Below are 20,169 nucleotides of genomic sequence, written 5' to 3' on the forward strand. Positions count from 1 at the left end.
CGATCACGACAAACTATTTCTGTATGGACCTCGCTTTGTGCACAGGGACATTGTCATTCCTAAACATGAAAGGGCCTTCCGCAAACTGTTGCCACAAAGTTGGAAGCATTGTCTAGAATGTCACTGTAAGCTCTAATGTTACGATTTACCTTCACTGGAACTAAGGGGCCCGAACCATGAAAAACAGCTCCGGACCATTATTCCTCCTCCTGTGTGTGTGTGTGTGTGTGTGTGTGTGTGTGTGTGTGTGTAGTTGAGATGCGAATCAATTTCACTGAAGGACAGAAAATTCACTGGTACACTGCCTTTGTCACGTATAATCCCTCTCTGGCCTCTAGGTCATCAGGCTGATTATCCTGCACACCTGTCACCAGTGTCTCGCGCACCTGCGCCTCATGACACTCACCTGGACTCCATCACCTCCTTGATTAACTTCCCTATATCTGTCACTCCCCTTGGTTCTTTCCTCAGGTGTTATTGACTCTGTTTTCATGTCGGTACATTGTTTGTTTCGTGTTCATTGTTTATTTTATTTATTAAAACACTTACTCCCTGAACTTGCTTCCTGACTCTCAGCGCACTCGTTATAGCCTTGAATGATTTTAAAATACACACAACCTTAAAAAAAATTCCAATCTCACTTATGTAGTTCTCTCTCCACTTTTGTGTTAAAAAAATATCTGACACATATTTAGTGACTGTAGATCAAGAATTCAAGTCCACAGAAACATGAAAATCTGAGGCAGCGGGATCTATACACTGGCCTGAGATGAGCAGAGCAAGAAGAAAATAAATCTTTATAATAATGTTAACTGCCTCCTAGAATGAATCCTACTACGCCGGCTCTGACACTTGTCGGATGTGGCAGGGCGTAAAAATGATTCGGTACTACAAAGGGAAGCCCAGCCATGAGCTGCCCAGTCACTCGCGCCTACGGGATGTGCAAAATGCCTTTTATGCTCGCTTTGAGGCAAGGAACACTGACACATGTATGAGAGCACCAGCTGTTCTGGATAACTGTGTGATCACGCTCTACGTAGCCAATGTGACCAAGACCTTTAAACAGGACAACATTCACCAAAAATATGCGGGGTGATTACTCCAATACTGTGCATTCAAATTGCTATATTCTACGCTATGCTCAAAACATAATTTTTTCCCAATCTCTCATTCAGACTTCTTCACTTCACTCTGCCACCTCCTACCAAGGATCTCTGCACTCTGTTTGAGACAGCAGGACCCTTTCCACTGGGCACAGGCGTCAATTCAATGTATATTCCACATTAGTTCAACATCATTTCATTGAAATGACGTGGAAATAACATTGATTCAACCAGTGTGTGCCCAGTGGTTTGGCTTCCCCAGCAACCCTCCTCAGAGTAACGGATGTCGTTACAAATAGCTATTCCTTTGATTAGCCTGTTTGCTAATTCAGATGACCCAAAGCAAGTGGTTTTACTTCAAAGCCTAGATGGAGTTGAACACATCACACGGAAGAGAGGATGGGTTTTTCTGCATAACATTACCAAAATAATAAATGAAATCAAAGAGTCAGTAGTCCACTTGAAAAGCATGACCATGTGGAGTTTCTTTCTTCACGCCACACTCCTCAATCCCTTTTCCCACCCACAGTGAGCCCATAGCATTTGTGTATGTAAACGGACCATGGCCATGTTACTGCCAATCTCAGTTCAGGAAATGGCCGGGACGGTTATCACAGAATTCAGATAACTAGTTGTGACATTTGCCAAATCTCAGCCAGAACCACGTGTCTTGTTATAGCAAGGGAGTCATCTCAGACATCCCAGACCTATAGCAACAGCACTAGGTCTGGGAATAATTTCAGATTTTCTTGGCCACTTCAAAAGAGGAGAAAATACATCTGTCCAAAGAGACTTAAGAGTCTGCAGACTGCAGCCCACATGGCTAAAAGCTCCTCAGCAGGAAATATAATGTCTTATGTTGGAGCTCTAACCTCAGTCCACATGGCACTTTTGTGCTGTTGTGGTCCCTGGGAGAATGAGGACAGCAACCTCTGACTATTAAATTAAATGTTTACTTAATATGTAAATATCAATCCGAACAATATAAATTATTGGATAAATTATTGGACTATATATAAATTCACACATATATATATATATATTTATACAACCGGTCAAAAGTTTTCGCCCCAGTCTGAGGTCCTGAGCGCCCTGGAACAGGTTTTCATCAAGGATCTCTCTGTACTTTGCGCTATTCATCTTTGCCTCGATCCTGACTAGTCTCACAGTCCCTGCCGCTGAAAAACATCCCCACAGCATGATGCTTCCACCACCATTTTTCACCGTAGGGATGGTGCCAGGTTTCCTCGAGACATGATGCTTGGCATTCAGGCCAAAGACTTCAATCTTGGTTTCATCAGACCGGAGAATCTTGTTTCTCATGGTCTGAGAGTCTTTAGGTGCCTTTTGGCAAACTCCAAGCGGGCTGTCATGTGCCTTTTACTGAGGAGTGGCTTCCGTCTGGCCACTCTATCATAAAGGCCTGATTGGTGGTGCTGCATAGATGGTTGTCCTTCTGGAAGGTTCTCCCATCTCCACAGACGATCTCTAGAGCTCTGTCAGAGTGATCATCGGGTTCTTGGTCACCTCCCTGACCAAGACCCTTCTCCCCCGATTGCTCAGTTTGGCAGGGTGGCCAACTCTAGGAAGAGTCTTGGTGGTTACAAACTTCTTCCATTTAAGAACGATGGAGGCAACTGTGTTCTTGGGGATCTTCAATGCTGCAAATATTTTTTCGTACACTTCCCCAGATCTGTGCTTCGACACAATCTTGTCTCGGAGCTCTACGGACAATTCCCTTGACCTCATGGCTTGGTTTTTGCTCTGACATGCACTGTCAACTGTGGGACCTTTTATATAGACAGGTGTGTGCCTTTCCAAATGTCCAATCAATGAAATTTACCACAGGTGGACTCCAAGTTGTAGAAACATCTCAAGGATAATCAATGGAAACAGGATGCACCTGAGATAAAGTCTCATAACAAAGGGTCTGAATACTTATGTAAATAAAGTATTTCAGTTGTTGTTTTTTATACATTTGCAAACATTTCTAAAGACCTGTTTTCGCTTTGTCATTATATGGTGTTGTGTGTAAATTGCTCAGGACATTTTTGTTATTTAAACCATTTTAGAATAAGGCTGTAAAGTAACAAGATGTTGAAAAAAGTCAAGAGGTCTGAGTACCTTCCAAAGGCACTGCAAATATACTGTATATAATCCAATAATTATATGGATTTATATATAATCCAAACATTTATACATATAATGTATAATGTATCTAACAGTTACTGTATATATACTATATATAAGTCCAATAAATAATCATTATTATGCCTTAGTATATGTAGCCTTTGCCTTCTATGTTTTATTACACAATGCATTGTGTGCGTATAGTATCAAATCAAATCAAATCAAATCAAATTTTATTTGTCACATACACATGGTTAGCAGATGTTAAATGCGAGTGTAGCGAAATGCTTGTGCTTCTAGTTCCGACAATGCAGTGATAACCAACAAGTAATCTAACTAACAATTCCAAAACTACTGTCTTATACACAGTGTAAGGGGATAAGGAATATGTACATAAGGATATATGAATGAGTGATGGTACAGAGCAGCATACAGTAGATGGTATCGAGTACAGTATATACATATGAGATGAGTGTGTAGACAAAGTAAACAAAGTGGCATAGTTAAAGTGGCTAGTGATACATGTGTTACATAAGGATGCAGTCGATGATGTAGAGTACAGTATATACATATGCATATGAGATGAATAATGTAGGGTAAGTAACATTATATAAGGTAGCATTGTTTAAAGTGGCTAGTGATATATTTACATAATTCCCATCAATTCCCATTATTAAAATGGCTGGAGTTGGGTCAGTGTCAATGACAGTGTGTTGGCAGCAGCCACTCACACTGTTAGTGGTGGCTGTTTAACAGTCTGATGGCCTTGAGATAGAAGCTGTTTTTCAGTCTCTCGGTCCCAGCTTTGATGCACCTGTACTGACCTCGCCTTCTGGATGATAGCGGGGTGAACAGGCAGTGGTTCGGGTGGTTGATGTCCTTGATGATCTTTATGGCCTTCCTGTAACAACGGGTGGTGTAGGTGTCCTGGAGGGCAGGTAGTTTGCCCCCGGTGATGCGTTGTGCAGTCCTCACTACCCTCTGAGAGCCTTACGGTTGAGGGCGGAGCAGTTGCCGTACCAGGCGGTGATACAGCCCGCCAGGATGCTCTCGATTGTGCATCTGTAGAAGTTTGTGAGTGCTTTTGGTGACAAGCGAATTTCTTCAGCCTCCTGAGGTTGAATAGGCGCTGCTGCGCCTTCTTCACGACGCTGTCAGTGTGAGTGGACCAATTCAGTTTGTCTGTGATGTGTATGCCGAGGAACTTAAAACTAGCTACCCTCTCCACTACTGTTCCATCGATGTGGATAGGGGTGTTCCCTCTGCTGTTTCCTGAAGTCCACAATCATCTCCTTAGTTTTGTTGACGTTGAGTGTGAGGTTATTTTCCTGACACCACACTCCGAGGGCCCTCACCTCTTCCCTGTAGGCCGTCTCGTCGTTGTTGGTAATCAAGCCTACCACTGTTGTGTCGTCCGCAAACTTGATGATTGAGTTGGAGGCGTGCGTGGCCACGCAGTCGTGGGTGAACAGGGAGTACAGGAGAGGGCTCAGAACGCACCCTTGTGGGGCCCCGTGTTGAGGATCAGCGGGGAGGAGATGTTGTTGCCTACCCTCACCACCTGGGGGCGGCCCGTCAGGAAGTCCAGTACCCAGTTGCACAGGGCGGGGTCGAGACCCAGGGTCTCGAGCTTGATGACGAGCTTGGAGGGTACTATGGTGTTGAATGCCGAGCTGTAGTCGATGAACAGCATTCTCACATAGGTATTCCTCTTGTCCAGGTGGGTTAGGGCAGTGTGCAGTGTGGTTGAGATTGCATCGTCTGTGGACCTATTTGGGCGGTAAGCAAATTGGAGTGGGTCTAGGGTGTCAGGTAGGGTGGAGGTGATATGGTCCTTGACTAGTCTCTCAAAGCACTTCATGATGACGGAAGTGAGTGCTACGGGCGGTAGTCGTTTAGCTCAGTTACCTTAGCTTTCTTGGGAACAGGAACAATGGTGGCCCTCTTGAAGCATGTGGGAACAGCAGACTGGTATAGGGATTGATTGAATATGTCCGTAAACACACCGGCCAGCTGGTCTGCGCATGCTCTGAGGGCGCGGCTGGGGATGCCGTCTGGGCCTGCAGCCTTGCGAGGGTTAACACGTTTAAATGTCTTACTCACCTCGGCTGCAGTGAAGGAGAGACCGCATGTTTCCGTTGCAGGCCGTGTCAGTGGCACTGTATTGTCCTCAAAGCGGGCAAAAAGTTATTTAGTCTGCCTGGGAGCAAGACATCCTGGTCCGTGACTGGGCTGGATTTCATCTTGTAGTCCGTGATTGACTGTAGACCCTGCCACATGCCTCTTGTGTCTGAGCCATTGAATTGAGATTCCACTTTGTCTCTGTACTGACGCTTAGCTTGTTTAATAGCCTTGCGGAGGGAATAGCTGCACTGTTTGTATTCAGTCATGTTGCCAGACACCTTGCCCTGATTAAAAGCAGTGGTTCGCGCTTTCAGTTTCACGCGAATGCTGCCATCAATCCACGGTTTCTGGTTTGGGAATGTTTTTATCGTTGCTATGGGAACGACATCTTCGACGCACGTTCTAATGAACTCGCACACCGAATCAGCGTATTCATCAATATTCCCATCTGACGCTGTCTGAAACATGTCCCAGTCCACGTGATGGAAGCAGTCTTGGAGTGTAGAGTCGCTTGGTCTGACCAGCGTTGGACAGACCTCAGCGTGGGAGCCTCTTGTTTTAATTTCTGCCTGTAGGCAGGGATCAGCAAAATGGAGTCGTGGTCAGCTTTTCCGAAAGGGGGCGGGGCAGGGCCTTATATGCGTCGCGGAAGTTAGAGTAACAATGATCCAAGGTTTTACCACCCCTGGTTGCGCAATCGATATGCTGATAAAATTTAGGGAGTCTTGTTTTCAGATTGGCTTTGTTAAAATCCCCAGCTACAATGAATGCAGCCTCCGGATAAATGGTTTCCAGTTTGCAAAGAGTTAAATAAAGTTCGTTCAGAGCCATCGATGTGTCTGCTTGGGGGGGATATATACGGCTGTGATTATAATCGAAGAGAATTCTCTTGGAAGATAATGCGGTCTACATTTGATTGTGAGGAATTCTAAATCAGGTGAACAGAAGGATTTGAGTTCCTGTATGTTTCCTTCATCACACCATGTCCCGTTAGTCATGAGGCATACGCCCCGCCACTCTTCTTACCAGAGAGATGTTTGTTTCTGTCCGCGCGATGCGTGGAGAAACCCCTGGCTGTACCGCCCTGGATAGCGTCTTCCCAGTAAGCCATGTTTCCGTAAAGCAAAGAACGTTACAGTCTCTGATGTCCCTCTGGAATGCCACCCTTGCTCGGATTTCATCAACCTTGTTGTCGAGAGACTGGACATTGGCAAGAAGAATACTGGGAAGTGGTGCGCGATGTGCCCTTTTTGAGTCTGACCAGAACACCGCCGCGTTTCCCTCAGTCGTTTCCTTGGGTCGCTGCAAGCTCCATTCCGTTGTCCTGTTTGTAAGGCAGAACACAGGAGGAAAACATATTCTTGGTCGTACTGATGGTGAGTTGACGCTGATCTTATATTCAGTAGTTCTTCTCGACTGTATGTAATGAAACCTAAGATGACCTGGGGTACTAATGTAAGAAATAACACGTAAAAAAACAAAAAACTGCATAGTTTCCTAGGCAGCGAGGCGGCCATCTCAGTTGGCGCCGGAAGTGTGTTGATGATATTGCATGCTTGATGTAGACTATGCCTTCTTCACTACTCCGTGCATTGTAACCTATGCTCTGCTTTAGCGCATTTCAAAAACCACTAGCCGACACCCCGTCTCACCGTCAGAATTTAGTCAGCTAAGTGGGTAGGCTATTTCAAGTTGGGGACACATTTAGAAAACAACTTTTAGCTATTCATTTTTGTGAAAATAACTAATTTGAAGACATTTAGAATAATATTCCAAAAAACTGGGGCGGCAGGTAGCCTAGTGGTTAGAGGCAGGTAGCCTAGTGGTTAGAGGCAGGTAGCCTAGTGGTTAAAGGCAGGTAGCCTAGTGATTAGAGGCAGGTAGCCTAGTGGTTAAAGGCAGGTAGCCTAGTGGTTAGAGGCAGGTAGCCTAGTGGTTAAAGGCAGGTAGCCTAGTGGTTAGAGGCAGGTAGTCTAGTGGTTAGAGGCAGGTAGCCTAGTGTTTAGAGGCAGGTAGCCTAGTGGTTAAAGGCAGGTAGCCTAGTGGTTTGAGGCAGGTACCCTAGTGGTTAAAGGCAGGTAGCCTAGTGGTTAGAGGCAGGTAGCCTAGTGTTTAGAGGCAGGTAGCCTAGTGGTTAGAGGCAGGTAGCCTAGTGTTTAGAGGCAGGTAGCCTAGTGTTTAGAGGCAGGTAGCCTAGTGGTTAGAGGCAGGTAGCCTAGTGTTTAGAGGCAGGTAGCCTAGTGGTTAAAGGCAGGTAGCCTAGTTTTTTAGAGGCAGGTACCCTAGTGGTTAAAGGCAGGTAGCCTAGTGGTTAGAGGCAGGTAGCTGAGTGTTTAGAGATAGGTAGCCTAATGGTTAGAGGCAGGTAGCCTAGTGTTTAGAGGCAGGTAGCCTAGTGGTTAGAGGCAGGTAGCCTAGTGGTTAAAGGCAGGTAGCCTAGTGGTTAGAGGCAGGTAGCCTAGTGGTTAGAGGCAGGTAGCCTAGTGGTTAGAGGCAGGTAGCCTAGTGGTTAGAGGCAGGTAGCCTAGTGTTTAAAGGCAGGTAGCCTAGTGGTTAGAGGCAGGTAGCCTAGTGGTTAGAGGCAGGTAGCCTAGTGGTTAGAGGCAGGTAGCCTAGTGGTTAGAGGGAGGTACCCTAGTGGTTAGAGGCAGGTAGCCTAGTGGTTAGAGGCTGGTAGCCTAGTGGTTAAAGGCAGGTAGCCTAGTGTTTAGAGGCAGGTAGCCTAGTGTTTAGAGGCAGGTAGCCTAGTGGTTAGAGGCAGGTAGCCTAGTGGTTAGAGGCAGGTAGCCTAGTGGTTAGAGGCAGGTAGCCTAGTGTTTAGAGTCAGGTAGCCTAGTGGTTAGAGGCAGGTAGCCAAGTGGTTAGAGCGTTGGATTAGTTTCCCGAAAGATTCCAAGATCGAATCCCCGAGTTGACAAGGTACACATCTGTCATTCTGCCCCTGAACGAGGCAGTTAAACCCACTGTTCCCAGGCTGTCATAGAAAATAAGAATTTGTTCTTAACTGACTTGCCTAGTTAAACAAATAAAACTTGATTTGAGTATAAGAAGCTGCTACCCAGTGATTTAGTTGCCAGAGCGGTTGAAATTATTGCAGTAAGACCAGATAAAACAAACCTACATGAATAGGGCATGCTAAACCATCTGAAGGTTTTAGTTCAGGCTAAACATTTAATAAGGACTATGAAATTACTTTTTAAAGACGATAAAAGTTTAAAGTTCCATTAACTGAGTAAATATACAGCAGCCCTACTACACTGTAAAAAAAATATTTGTTGAGTCAACTTAAAAACGTTTGTTACCCTGCTGCCTTAAAAGTTTACGTTAAATAATATCTGAAAGTCATGTTACGTTAACTTCATCTAAAGTATTTTCAACCTAGTATAGTAAGTGAAACTGACAAATGTGTTTTAAATGACATGTTGAGTGAATTTGATACTTTTAGTCAAATGTAACATTCTTGTAAAATGATTCACCATGAGCAAGCACAATTGGGACTAAACCTCATCTGGAGTTTGAAATCAGAACCTTTCTTGGTGAAAGCCACTGGAAAATCCTGCTATGCCACCAGGTCTGTGGCCAAGGAATAAATTGGTAACAGATTTACTGCCAATATACATGAATTAATTTGCTCTAATTTCTCACTAACAGCCTTTATTAGGCTGTAGAGCCGCATCTAGGGTCGACTCACCGAAGCAGGAGTTGATGAAGCCATACCACAAGCAGCCGTGGCGACCCAGGAGCCACTTTCCCTTGATACTGGAGGTGAAGCTGAGCGTGGTGCCGAACGTGCACACCAGCATGTCGCTCACGCTGATGTTGAGTAGGAGCATGTTGACCGGAGTACGCAGAGTTTTAAACTTGCAGAAGAGAAGCAGTACGACGAAGTTGTTGAGGAAGCCGAAGGTCATGATCAAGCCCAGGAACACAGAGAGCACGATGAAGCCAGTCCTGGACAGAGTCTCTTTCGGCGCGTCGCGCCACTCCCGGTCCAGGGAACTGAACGGGTCGTCGCTCACGTTGTAGGTGTAGTTGAGGCCAGCCAGATCAGAAAACATCCTGGATGATGTTCACGAACGCTCATATTACTCAGGCCGGGAGACGTTTGGCAGAGTTGGGGCATGCAGTGCGCGCGGAGCTCATACCATCATTACCTGGCCATGTGTCTCTCTATCTCTCGCTCCCATGTCAGCCCTTCACATAATGTCCAGACCTCCGTTTAATAGACTAGTCTACAGCTTGTCGCGTTAATCCACGCCGTTAATCACGGTGAAATATTACTCTTTCCATCAGTACAATTTTGTTACGTCAAAAACACATCCACTAGACTACTGCGCGGCGGTAGTTTTCTCTAGCTTTGAGTTTCACTGGGGGAAAAAAAGTGTTTTTCAAATAACGTTCTTACAAGTGCAAGCTCACAACATACTTGTGGTGATACTGTGTCCCATCAAGTCTACTGAAGATTGGAGGAGGTGATATCTCAACTGCGTGGCGATGGTGCAAGGCAATCCCGGGGTGTGCAGCGAGGCTCGTCCCGAGTGTCTATCGCCGTTACGCGCGGGTTTCACCGTTCATTCACAAATCTCGAATGTCACAGGGTGGGTGCGTAACGTGTTTCACACACTGTTCCCAAATGCTAGGAAATTACTAAAATACATGATTAATTATTGTTCATTATATTATCGCTGACCGACATACATTAAGAGCGCATTCACCATTTATCTTTATTTGGCAGATTTCTTGCCAAATACTTTTAGATTTAGCCTACAATATTATGTTTTTGTTCAATATAGTATACAATTTATATTTTTTGATTCAATGGCCAGGCGACTGTAAAAGTTGGCTATCTTTTGTCTTTGTGATCTAAATCCCATCTTCAGTTCTTGTGTACCTCGCTCCTTTGCTACTGTTGAATTTAGTGATCAATGAGGGCGCGCGAGCCTGAGAGTCCTCCGTTCCAAGTACAGTGCAGATTATTATAGCCAGATTTTACGTCACGAGAGAGAGAGAATCGTCCTGCTCGAGTAATCGACTGGCATCGAACCCTAGCCGTCAGTGCTCTGCAATACAAAGCATAAATTGACACTTTACCTCCAAATCCAAATGATCCATGGTTAAATGTTGTAAACATAGGAAAGTCAGTGTGACAATAATAACACACTGGGCACAGCCGTCAGTCAATTCAACATCTTTCCAAATTGGTTCAACAATTTAATTGAAATAAAGTGGAAACCACGTTGATTCAATCAATGTGCGCCCACTGGGAACATTGACAAAAAACTTCGGTGATGGTGCTCCGGAGTGGCGCAGCGATTATGGATTCTCGTCCAGGCTCTGTTGCAGCCGGCCGCGACCGAGAGATCCATGGGGCGGCGCACAATTAGCCCAGCGTTGTCCGAGTTAGGGGAGGGCAGGGATGACCCTGCCCGATCGTGCACTAGCGACTCCTGCGCTCCGGGCGCAGTGCACGCTGACACAGTTGCAAGGTGTTTCCTCCGACACATTGGTTAAGTGGACATTGTTTCAAGCTTGGCTGGGCTGGGCTGTGTTTTGGAGGATGCACGCTCTCGACCTTCGTCTCTCCCGAGGACATGCGGGAGTTGCAGCGATGAGACAAGAATGAAATCATGAAAATGGGTATTAAAAAAAAGAAGGCTTCCGTGACACTCTATGTGAACTCTGAAGGAAAATAACACTGGAAGGAAAATAACGCAGTTCTCTTTGTATTCACACGGCCCTTGCCTTTAAATGAAGACTCAACTCTTTTCACTTCAACTATTTTGTGGACCTAGTCCTCTTTGCATTCACATTGCTATGTTTACAATAGAACCAAGATCTTTTCCCAAGATGCCCCCTGGGTTTTTACAAAGTGCAGAACAAGCCATTCAATCAGAATGCGTTATATGGACAGCTAGATATACTGTGCCTACTTACATTTAAAAATATAAGACGTCATGTAATCAGAAGATACTATTAACATGTCAATTTGATTTGTAACAGAATAAAAAGCAATAGAATAACTGCAGAATAAATCATGCTGTAATTTAAACTTGTACACCCAAAGTAGACTACTGCCCCTTTAAGAGCTAGAATAGATTTTGTACCCTATGTGATTCTCACCAAATCTGTTGTCTTTTCACACTATTCAAACTCCACAACCAATAACAGTTTATGAAGCTCTCTTAGCCTTTAGATCACATATTGCAAACAAATGAGAACTAAAAACTCCACACATGGAATTTCTGTGCGTCCTTGACAATCACTAGTCAATATGCAAAAACAGCACACATTTCTTTCCCACGAACCTCCACATCATCATCTCTGTTTTGTGGCACCAATGTGAGGGTATATGGCAGAGGAAACGGTCATGCAGTAGTCAGTGGTGGAAAAAGTACTCACTAGTCATACTTGACTAAAAGTAAACATACCTTAATAGAAAATGACAAGTAAAAGTGAAAGTCACCCAGTAAAATACTACTTGAGTAAAAGTCTAAAAGTATTTGGTTTTAAATATACAGTGGGGCAAAAAAGTATTTAGTCAATTGTGCAAGTTCTCCTACTTAAAAAGATGAGAGAGGCCTTCGTAAGAAGCATTTCAAGGTCCTGGAGTGGCCTAGCCAGTCTCCAGATCTCAACCCCATAGAACATTTTTGTGTGGGAGTTGAAAGTCTGTGTTGCCCAGCAACAGCCCCAAAACATCACTGCTCTAGAGGAGGTCTGCATGGAGGAATGGGCCAAAATACCAGAAACAGTGTGTGAAAACCTTGTGAAGACTTACAAAAAACATTTGATCTCTGTCATTGCCAACAAAGGGTATATAACAAAGTATTGAGATACACTTTTGTTATTGACCAAATACTTATTTTCCACCATAATTTGCAAATAAATTCATTAAAAATCCTACAATGTGATTTTCTGGATTTTCTTTTCATTTTGTCTGTCATAGTTGAAGTGTACCTATGATGAAAATTACAGGCCTCTCTCATCTTTTTAAGTGTGAGAATTTGCACAATTGGTGGCTGACTAAATACTTTTTTGCCCCACTGTACATAAGTATAAAGAGTAAATGTAATTGCTAAAATGTACTTAAGTATCAAAAGTAAAAGTATAAATAATTTCAGCTTCCTTACATTACTAAGCAAACCAGACAGGACAATTTTAAAAATATGTTTTATTGACAGATAGCCTGGGGCACACTCCACCACTCAGACTTAATTTACAAACAAGCATTTGTGTTTAGTGAGTCCGCCAGATCAGAAGCAGTAGGGATTACCAGGGATGTTCTCTGGATAAGTGTGTGAATTGGCTAATTTTCCTGTCAAAAACGAGTACTTCTGGGCATCAGGGAAAATGTATGGAGTAAAAACTACATTGTTTTCTTTATGAATGTAGTGAAGTAAAAGTAAAAGTTGCTAAAATATTTACACAGTAAAGTACAGATACCCCAAAAAACTACTTGAGTAGTACTTTTGAAGTATTTTTATTTAAGTATTTTAAGTATTTTACACCACTGGCGTGGGAATAATAACAAGCGAACCTGGGTAGCTTTGTGTTCACATTGTCCTAAAAAAGTGAAACGGACCACGGAATTCAAGCGAACTGAACTCAGACCACCTCTGGAGAGGGTCTCAGTTCGGTTCGCTTTGGGGGCTCTTTTGAGGGGTCTGAGTTGCTTTGGAGTGTTCACACTGCACAAAAAAAATTAAGAAAACCACACTGTTCACAAAACACACAAGAAATGGCTGAAAGGGACCAAGTGTGAAAACAACCTAAGTATTTGTCATAATAAAGTGGAATTTGGACTTGTGGATAGAATGAGATAAACCAATCTAGAGATGTACAATTAATATGAATGAGTATTACGTTTGATCAATTCCCCCAAAAGGGTTTGGCCAGGTTATGGACATAAGCCTTTCTGTAACAGAGGAATTAGAGCTAAAAACAGGTAACCTCATCCAAAATAAAATTCTGGAGATGCTGTGAGCTGAAGGATTCATCAATATATTGTCTGAGTTCGAAACGAACATCCAGCAATCAGGTATACAATTACACAACTGAGAGCATCATATCACAGCCTGGTACAGCAACTGCACCACCCGTAACCACAGGGCTCTCCAGAGAGTGGTGCGGTCTGCCCAATGCATCACTGGGGGCAAACTACCTGCCCTCCAGGACACCTACAGCACCCAATGTCACAGGAAGGCCAAAAAGATCATCAACCACCTGAGCCACTGCCTGTTCACCCCGCTTACCATCCAGAAGGCGAGGTCAGTACAGGTGCATCAAAGCTGGGACTGAGAGACCGAAAAACAGCTTCTATCTCAAGACCATCAGACTGTTCAACAGCCATCACCAGGAGGCTGCCACCCAGTTACGTAACCCTGTACCTTAGAGGCTGCTGCCTCATTTACATAGACTTGAAATCACTGACCACTTATTAATGGAACACTAGTCACTTTAATAATGTTTACATATATTTGTTTTACTCATCTCATATGTGTATACTGTATTCTATTCTGCTGTATTTTAGTCTATGCCACTCCGACATTGCTCATTCTAATATTTTTACTTAGCCTTAATTCTATTATTTTACTTTTAGGTTGTGTGTATTGTTGTGAATTGTTAGATATTACTGCACTGTTGGAGCTAGAAACACAAGCATTTCACAAACACAAGCATTTCGCTACACCCACAATTACATCTGCTAAACGTGTGTATGTGACAAATACAATTTGATTTGATTTGTTTGGATTTAAACAGTCCTGCTTGCCAGATTAGCTCTTTTCAAATACAAAAATACTGTATGTCATATTCTTACTTTTCTTTTTCGCTGGATGTGTAGTATGCACAAATGTGTTTTCCTAATTGAACTTTTTAGGGATAGGGGGCAGTATTCGGAAATTCAGATGAATGACATGCCCAAAGTAAACTGTCTGTTACTCAGGCCCAGAGGCTAGGATATGCATATAATTGGTAGTATTGGATAGAAAACACTCTGAAGTTTCATAACTGTTAAAATAATGTCTGTGGGTATAACAGAACTGATAGGGCAGGCGAAAACCAGAGGAGAATCCATAAAGAAATTTATTTTTTGAGGTCACAGCCCATTCAAATGCTTGTTTATGGGAGATTCAAAAGAATACCTCCCAGAGTGCAGTTCCTATGGCTTCAACTAGATGGCAAAAGTCTTTAGAAAGGGTTTCAGGCTTGTTTTTTGAAAAATGGCTTAGTAATTGTAGTTTTTCAAGGTGGCTCTCATTTTGGACTGTAGTCCCGTGGATGAGGGTGTGGATGAGGGTGTGGATGAGGGCATGGATGAGGGCGTGGATGAGGGCGGGCACTTCGTTATTTATTTATACAGTCGTCTCAAATAAAACTGTGAAGGACCTCAGAGTTACTCTGGACCCTGATCTCTCTTTTGACGAACATATCAAGACTGTTTTAAGGACAGCCATCTACGTAACACTGCAAAAATCAGAAACTTTCTGTCCAAAAATGATGCTGAAAAATGAATCAATGCTTTTGTTACTTCTAGGTTAGACTACTGCAATGCTCTGCTTTCCGGCTACCCGGATAAAGCACTAAATAAACTTCAGTTAGTGCTAGATACGGCTGCTAGAATCCTGACTAGAACCCAAAAATTTGATTATATTACTCCAGTGCTAGCCTCCCTACACTGGCTTCCTGTCAAGGCAAGGGCTGATTACATGGGCTTGCTCCTACCTATCACTCTGATTTGGTCCTGCCGTACATACCTCTACACGTACACTACGGTCACAAGACGCAGGCCTCCTAATTGTCCCTAGAATTTCTAAGCAAACAGTTGGAGGTACGGCTTTCTCCTATAGAGCTCCATTTTTATGGAATGGTCTGCCTACCCATGTGAGAGATGCAAACTCGGTTTCAACCTTTAAGTCTTTACTGAAGACTCATCTCTTCAGTGGGTCATATGATTGAGTGTAGTCTGGCCCAGGAGTGTGAAGGTGAACGGAAAGGCTCTGGAGCAACGAACCGCCCTTGCTGTCTCTTCCCCTCTTTCCACTGGGATTCTCTGCCTCTAACCCTATTACAGGGGCTGAGTCACTGGCTTACTAGGGCTCTTTCATACCGTCCCTAGGAGGGGTGCCTCACTTGAGTGGGTTGAGTCACTGATGTGATCTTCCTGTCTGGGTTGGTGCCCCCCTTTGGGTTGTGCCGTGGCAGAGATCTTTGTGGGCTATACTCGGCCTTGTCTCAGGATAGTAAGTTGGTGGTTGAAGATATCCCTCTAGTGGTGTGGGGGCTGTGCTTTGGCATAGTGGGTGGGGTTATATCCTTCCTGTTTGGCCCTGTCCGGGGGTATCATCGGATGGGGCCACAGTGTCTCCTGACCCCTCCTTTCTCAGCCTCCAGTATTTATGCTGCAGTAGTTTATGTGTCGGGGGGCTAGGGTCAGTTTGTTATATCTGGAGTACTTCTCCTGTCTTATCCGGTGTCCTGTGTGAATTTAAGTATGCTCTCTCTACTCTCTCTAATTCTCTCTTTCTCTCTTTCTTTCTCTCTCTCGGAGGACCTGAGCCCTAGGACCATGCCTCAGGACTACCTGGCATGATGACTCCTTGCTGTCCCCAGTCCACCTGGCCGTGCTGCTGCTCCAGTTTCAACTGTTCTGCCTGCGGCTATGGAATCCTGACCTGTTCACCGGACGTTCTACCTATCCCAGACCTGCTGTTTTCAACTCTCTAGAGACAGCAGGAGTGGTAGAGATACTTTTAATGATCGGCTATGAAAAGCCAACTGACATTTACTCCTGAGGTGCTGACTTGCTGCACCCTCGACAACTACTGTGATTATTATTATTTGACCATGCTGGTCATTTATGAACATTTGAACATCTTGGCCATTTTCTGTTATAATCTCCACCCGGCACAGCCAGAAGAGGACTGGCCACCCATCATAGCCTGGTTTCTCTCTAGGTTTCTTCCTAGGTTTAGGCCTTTCTAGGGAGTTTTTCCTAGCCACTTTGCTTCTACACCTGCATTGCTTGCTGTTATGGGTTTTAGGCTGGGTTTCTGTACAGCACTTAGAGATATCAGCTGATGTACGAAGGGCTATATAAATAAATTGGATTTGATTTGATTTGATTTATCTCCGGTATTGAACATACTACATTCCGTCTTAAATTTGATAGTTTATTTACATTTTAGGGTACCTGAGGATTGATTAGAAATGTTGTTTGACTTGTATGGACGAAGTGTATTGGTAACTTTTGGGATTCCTTTGTATGCATGTTGAACGAGTGGAACGGGTGGATTACTGAATCAAACGAGCCAACTAAACAATTTTGGGAAGGACTTTATGGAACAAAACAACCATTTGTTGTGTAGCTGGGACCCTTGGCATTGCAAACAGAGGAAGATCTTCAAAGGTAATTGATTTATTTTATCGCTAAAATACTTTTGTGAAGCCTCTGCTGGTTTGGAAAATGTTTTTAATGCTTGTATGTGTGGGGCGCTGTCCTCAGATAATCGCATGGTATGCTTTTGCCATAAAGCCTTTTTTAAATCTGACAACGCGGTTGGATTAACAAGAAGTTAAGCTTTTAAATGATGTAAGACACTTGTATGTTCATGAATGTTTAATATTCCGATTTTTGCATTTAGAAGTTTGAGCTCCGCAATTTCATCGGATGTTGTCGATCTCAAAGAAGTAATTTAAGTGAATCATCTTCTAAATAACCACTTGCATCTTATATTGTGTACTATACATTTTGGTCCCTGTTGAGAGGTCTGGTGCTTTATAGCACAGGGGGTAGTGCGCTTGCCTTGTTACTGGACAGTGGTTCGTTCAAGGTCCAATGCCAGCTGTTTGATTTGATAATAAATGTAATTGTAAATCTGTGCATGCTGTACATTTTCAATTGTAACTGTAATCAGTGTTCGGATATGCTCCTGGCCATACAATGGATTCCTTTCAATTAATGAAACCCTCTCTGTTCCATTATTCCTTTATATTTTATTGTGTTACATTCCACATCAAGTTTTCCATGAACCATTCCATGAACCATTCCATGAACCATTCCATGAACCATTCCATGAACCATTCCATGAACCATTTCCATTGAAATTCCGGAGAAAGATAGTGGACTATTCTCGAAAACCAACTCATTTGAGAGGTCTTCGTTGACATGTTATGGCATCAATTGTTTTGCTTTCTTGGCCATATTTGGATATGTTCTGAGGAAATACTTGCCTTGGAAGCTTTTAGGGCATCTTTCTGGTTTCACAGTTGTCAGTGTGAGCTCTCAGATGTGAGAGGATTGGGAGCTGGTCTTGCCAGAGGCTGTGGTGCCAGTGTTGCTGTGAATTCCATCCCCAGCTGTAAGCCTTACAGAGAGAGAGAGAGAACAAGGAGGAATGACGCTCACCTCATCATAATCCTCCCGTTTGTATCTAAAAGTCAAGCACGTTAAAAGGGATTTAAAATAAAAAGACAAACCCGCACACTGCTCTTGCTCGTATCACTTATTTGATTAAAGCTTTACACTTCAGCCTCTTGGAAGGTCTCTGAAGAAGGCCAAGAGGCCAACATGTAAGGTTGAATAAAATAAGTTATACAAGCAAGAGCAGTGTGCAGGTTTCTCTTTTCTCTGAAGTTATCACATTATTTCCATGTACCTGCAATGAGAACTCAGATGTGTGAGTGCTTTTTGAATGTTAAGGTCAATAGGGATTGACATGAATAACCAAATAAAGAGAACGAGGGGTGGGGAGTTTAAGATTAAGTGTGTGTCTGTGCCAGGGAGAGAGAGGGGGAGACAGATTTTATTTTATTTATTTATTGAACCTTTATTGAACTAGGCAAGTCATAGAGAGAGAGATATGAGGGACAGAGACAGGAAGTTGTACTTTATCTTTGGTCCAATGTCAAATCAACACATGTTGCACCTCTGGATTCCCATTCCAGGATATGAGAGGCCTGGATAGGTATTGACTCAATCTAGCTTTGTGGCAGGCTGAGTGGATTCTCCACCATGTTGCTTATCCCTATCTATCCTGTCAGGTCTTAACTGCATGAGGTAAGAGCAGAGAGGTATATGGTCCTTCTGTAGCTCAGTTGGTAGAGCATGGCGCTTGTAACGCCAGGGTAGTGGGTTCGATTCCCGGGACCACCCATACGTAGAATGTATGCACACATGACTGTAAGTCGCTTTGTATAAAAGCGTCTGCTAAATGGCATATAGGTATAGGCGTAGTGGCTCAGTTTGACATATTCCCGCCAGGTCACTAGAAATCCAAGGCGATATTCAACGTTTGTCCAATTTCCCGGGATGTCAGGAGATGCCTTCAAAACCGGTCACTAGGGGCAACGGTGAGTGCTATAACCATCAAGGGTGCTGGTGGATGGGGATGACGGATGGGCGTAAACTGTGAGCACTGGCTCTGAGTGTCAAAAGTTCAATCCCATTTGGGTCAAGTGTTCAATCCCAGCGCTATGGACAAACAGACAAACGAATACTGAAGTCAAATTGTGAGATCTTGCTGTGCTATTCCATTAAACGTATAATGTTTATGCAGTGTCCTGGTTTGAAACGACAACCAGCACACTTACTCTTCTTACTCTGTAAACATCTACTGTATACTGGAAACATCTACTGGAAACATCTACTGTATCTGTGGCCAGAGTCTACCACCTGGTAGTAATGGATTTTTACAGTAACCAGTCTGTACTTTTACTTGACATTGGGCAAAATAGCTATTGAGTAAATACTACAATGCAGAGCCTTCCCACTGATTGATCCACAGAGCCTTCCCACTGATTGATCCACAGAGCCTTCCCACTGATTGATCCGCAGAGCCTTCCCCTTCCCACCGATTGATCCGCAGAGCCTTCCCCCTGATTGATCCACAGAGCCTTTCCACAGATTGATCCGCAGAGCCTTCCCACTGATTGATCCGCAGAGCCTTCCCACTGATTGATCTGCAGAGCCCTCCCACTGATTGATCCGCAGAGCCCTCCCACTGATTGATCCACAGAGCCCTCCCACTGATTGATCCACAGAGCCCTCCCACTGATTGATCCGCAGAGCCTTTCCACTGATTGATCCACAGAGCCCTCCCACTGATTGATCCACAGAGCCCTCCCACTGATTGATCCACAGAGCCTTCCCACTGATTGATCCACAGAGCCCTCCCACTGATTGATCCACAGAGCCCTCCCACTGATTGATCCACAGAGCCCTCCCACTGATTGATCCGCAGAGCCTTCCCACTGATTGATCCGCAGAGCCTTCCCACTGATTGATCCACAGAGCCCTCCCACTGATTGATCCACAGAGCCCTCCCACTGATTGATCCACAGAGCCTTCCCACTGATTGATCCACAGAGCCCTCCCACTGATTGATCCGCAGAGCCCTCCCACTGATTGATCCGCAGAGCCCTCCCACTGATTGATCCGCAGAGCCTTCCCACTGATTGATCCACAGAGCCCTCCCACTGATTGATCCACAGAGCCTTCCCACTGATTGATCCACAGAGCCCTCCCACGACTCCCCTTCGGGTGACGCTTGCCGTCACCGGCCTACTAGCTGCCACTGATTTTTTCCTCCCCCTCCTTGTCTGTTTATTAGTTACACCTGTTGTCTATTAGGTTATTAGTTGGGCATTATTAGCCAGCCGGCCAGCCTGCTGGGTGTGCAGGATTTTTTCATGTGTACTCGTTGTACACGCATGTATGTCACGGTTGTTCGTGTACGTGAGCTGGTTTTGTTATACTGTTTCGTTCCCCTGTGTTTTGGGGTATTTGTTTTGAGTGGCATCTGTTTTCACCTGG

At 44.1% G+C, this 20,169-nt stretch overlaps 1 protein-coding gene across 1 annotated transcript in view; it reads right to left on the minus strand.

Moving 5' to 3' along the window:
- tmtops2b (teleost multiple tissue opsin 2b) overlaps positions 1–10,848 on the minus strand; it is an 81,129-nt gene extending 70,281 nt beyond the window's left edge. The window contains exon 1 of the mRNA XM_052493166.1: positions 9,049–10,848. Within this exon, the coding sequence (XP_052349126.1) occupies positions 9,049–9,415 (367 nt within the window). The 5' untranslated portion in view covers positions 9,416–10,848. The remainder of the gene's footprint in view (positions 1–9,048) is intronic.
- Between the last annotated feature and the right edge of the window lie 9,321 nt (positions 10,849–20,169).

The sequence above is a fragment of the Oncorhynchus keta genome, chromosome 34 (assembly GCF_023373465.1).
Source record: "Oncorhynchus keta strain PuntledgeMale-10-30-2019 chromosome 34, Oket_V2, whole genome shotgun sequence".
NCBI classification, from domain to species: domain Eukaryota; kingdom Metazoa; phylum Chordata; class Actinopteri; order Salmoniformes; family Salmonidae; genus Oncorhynchus; species Oncorhynchus keta.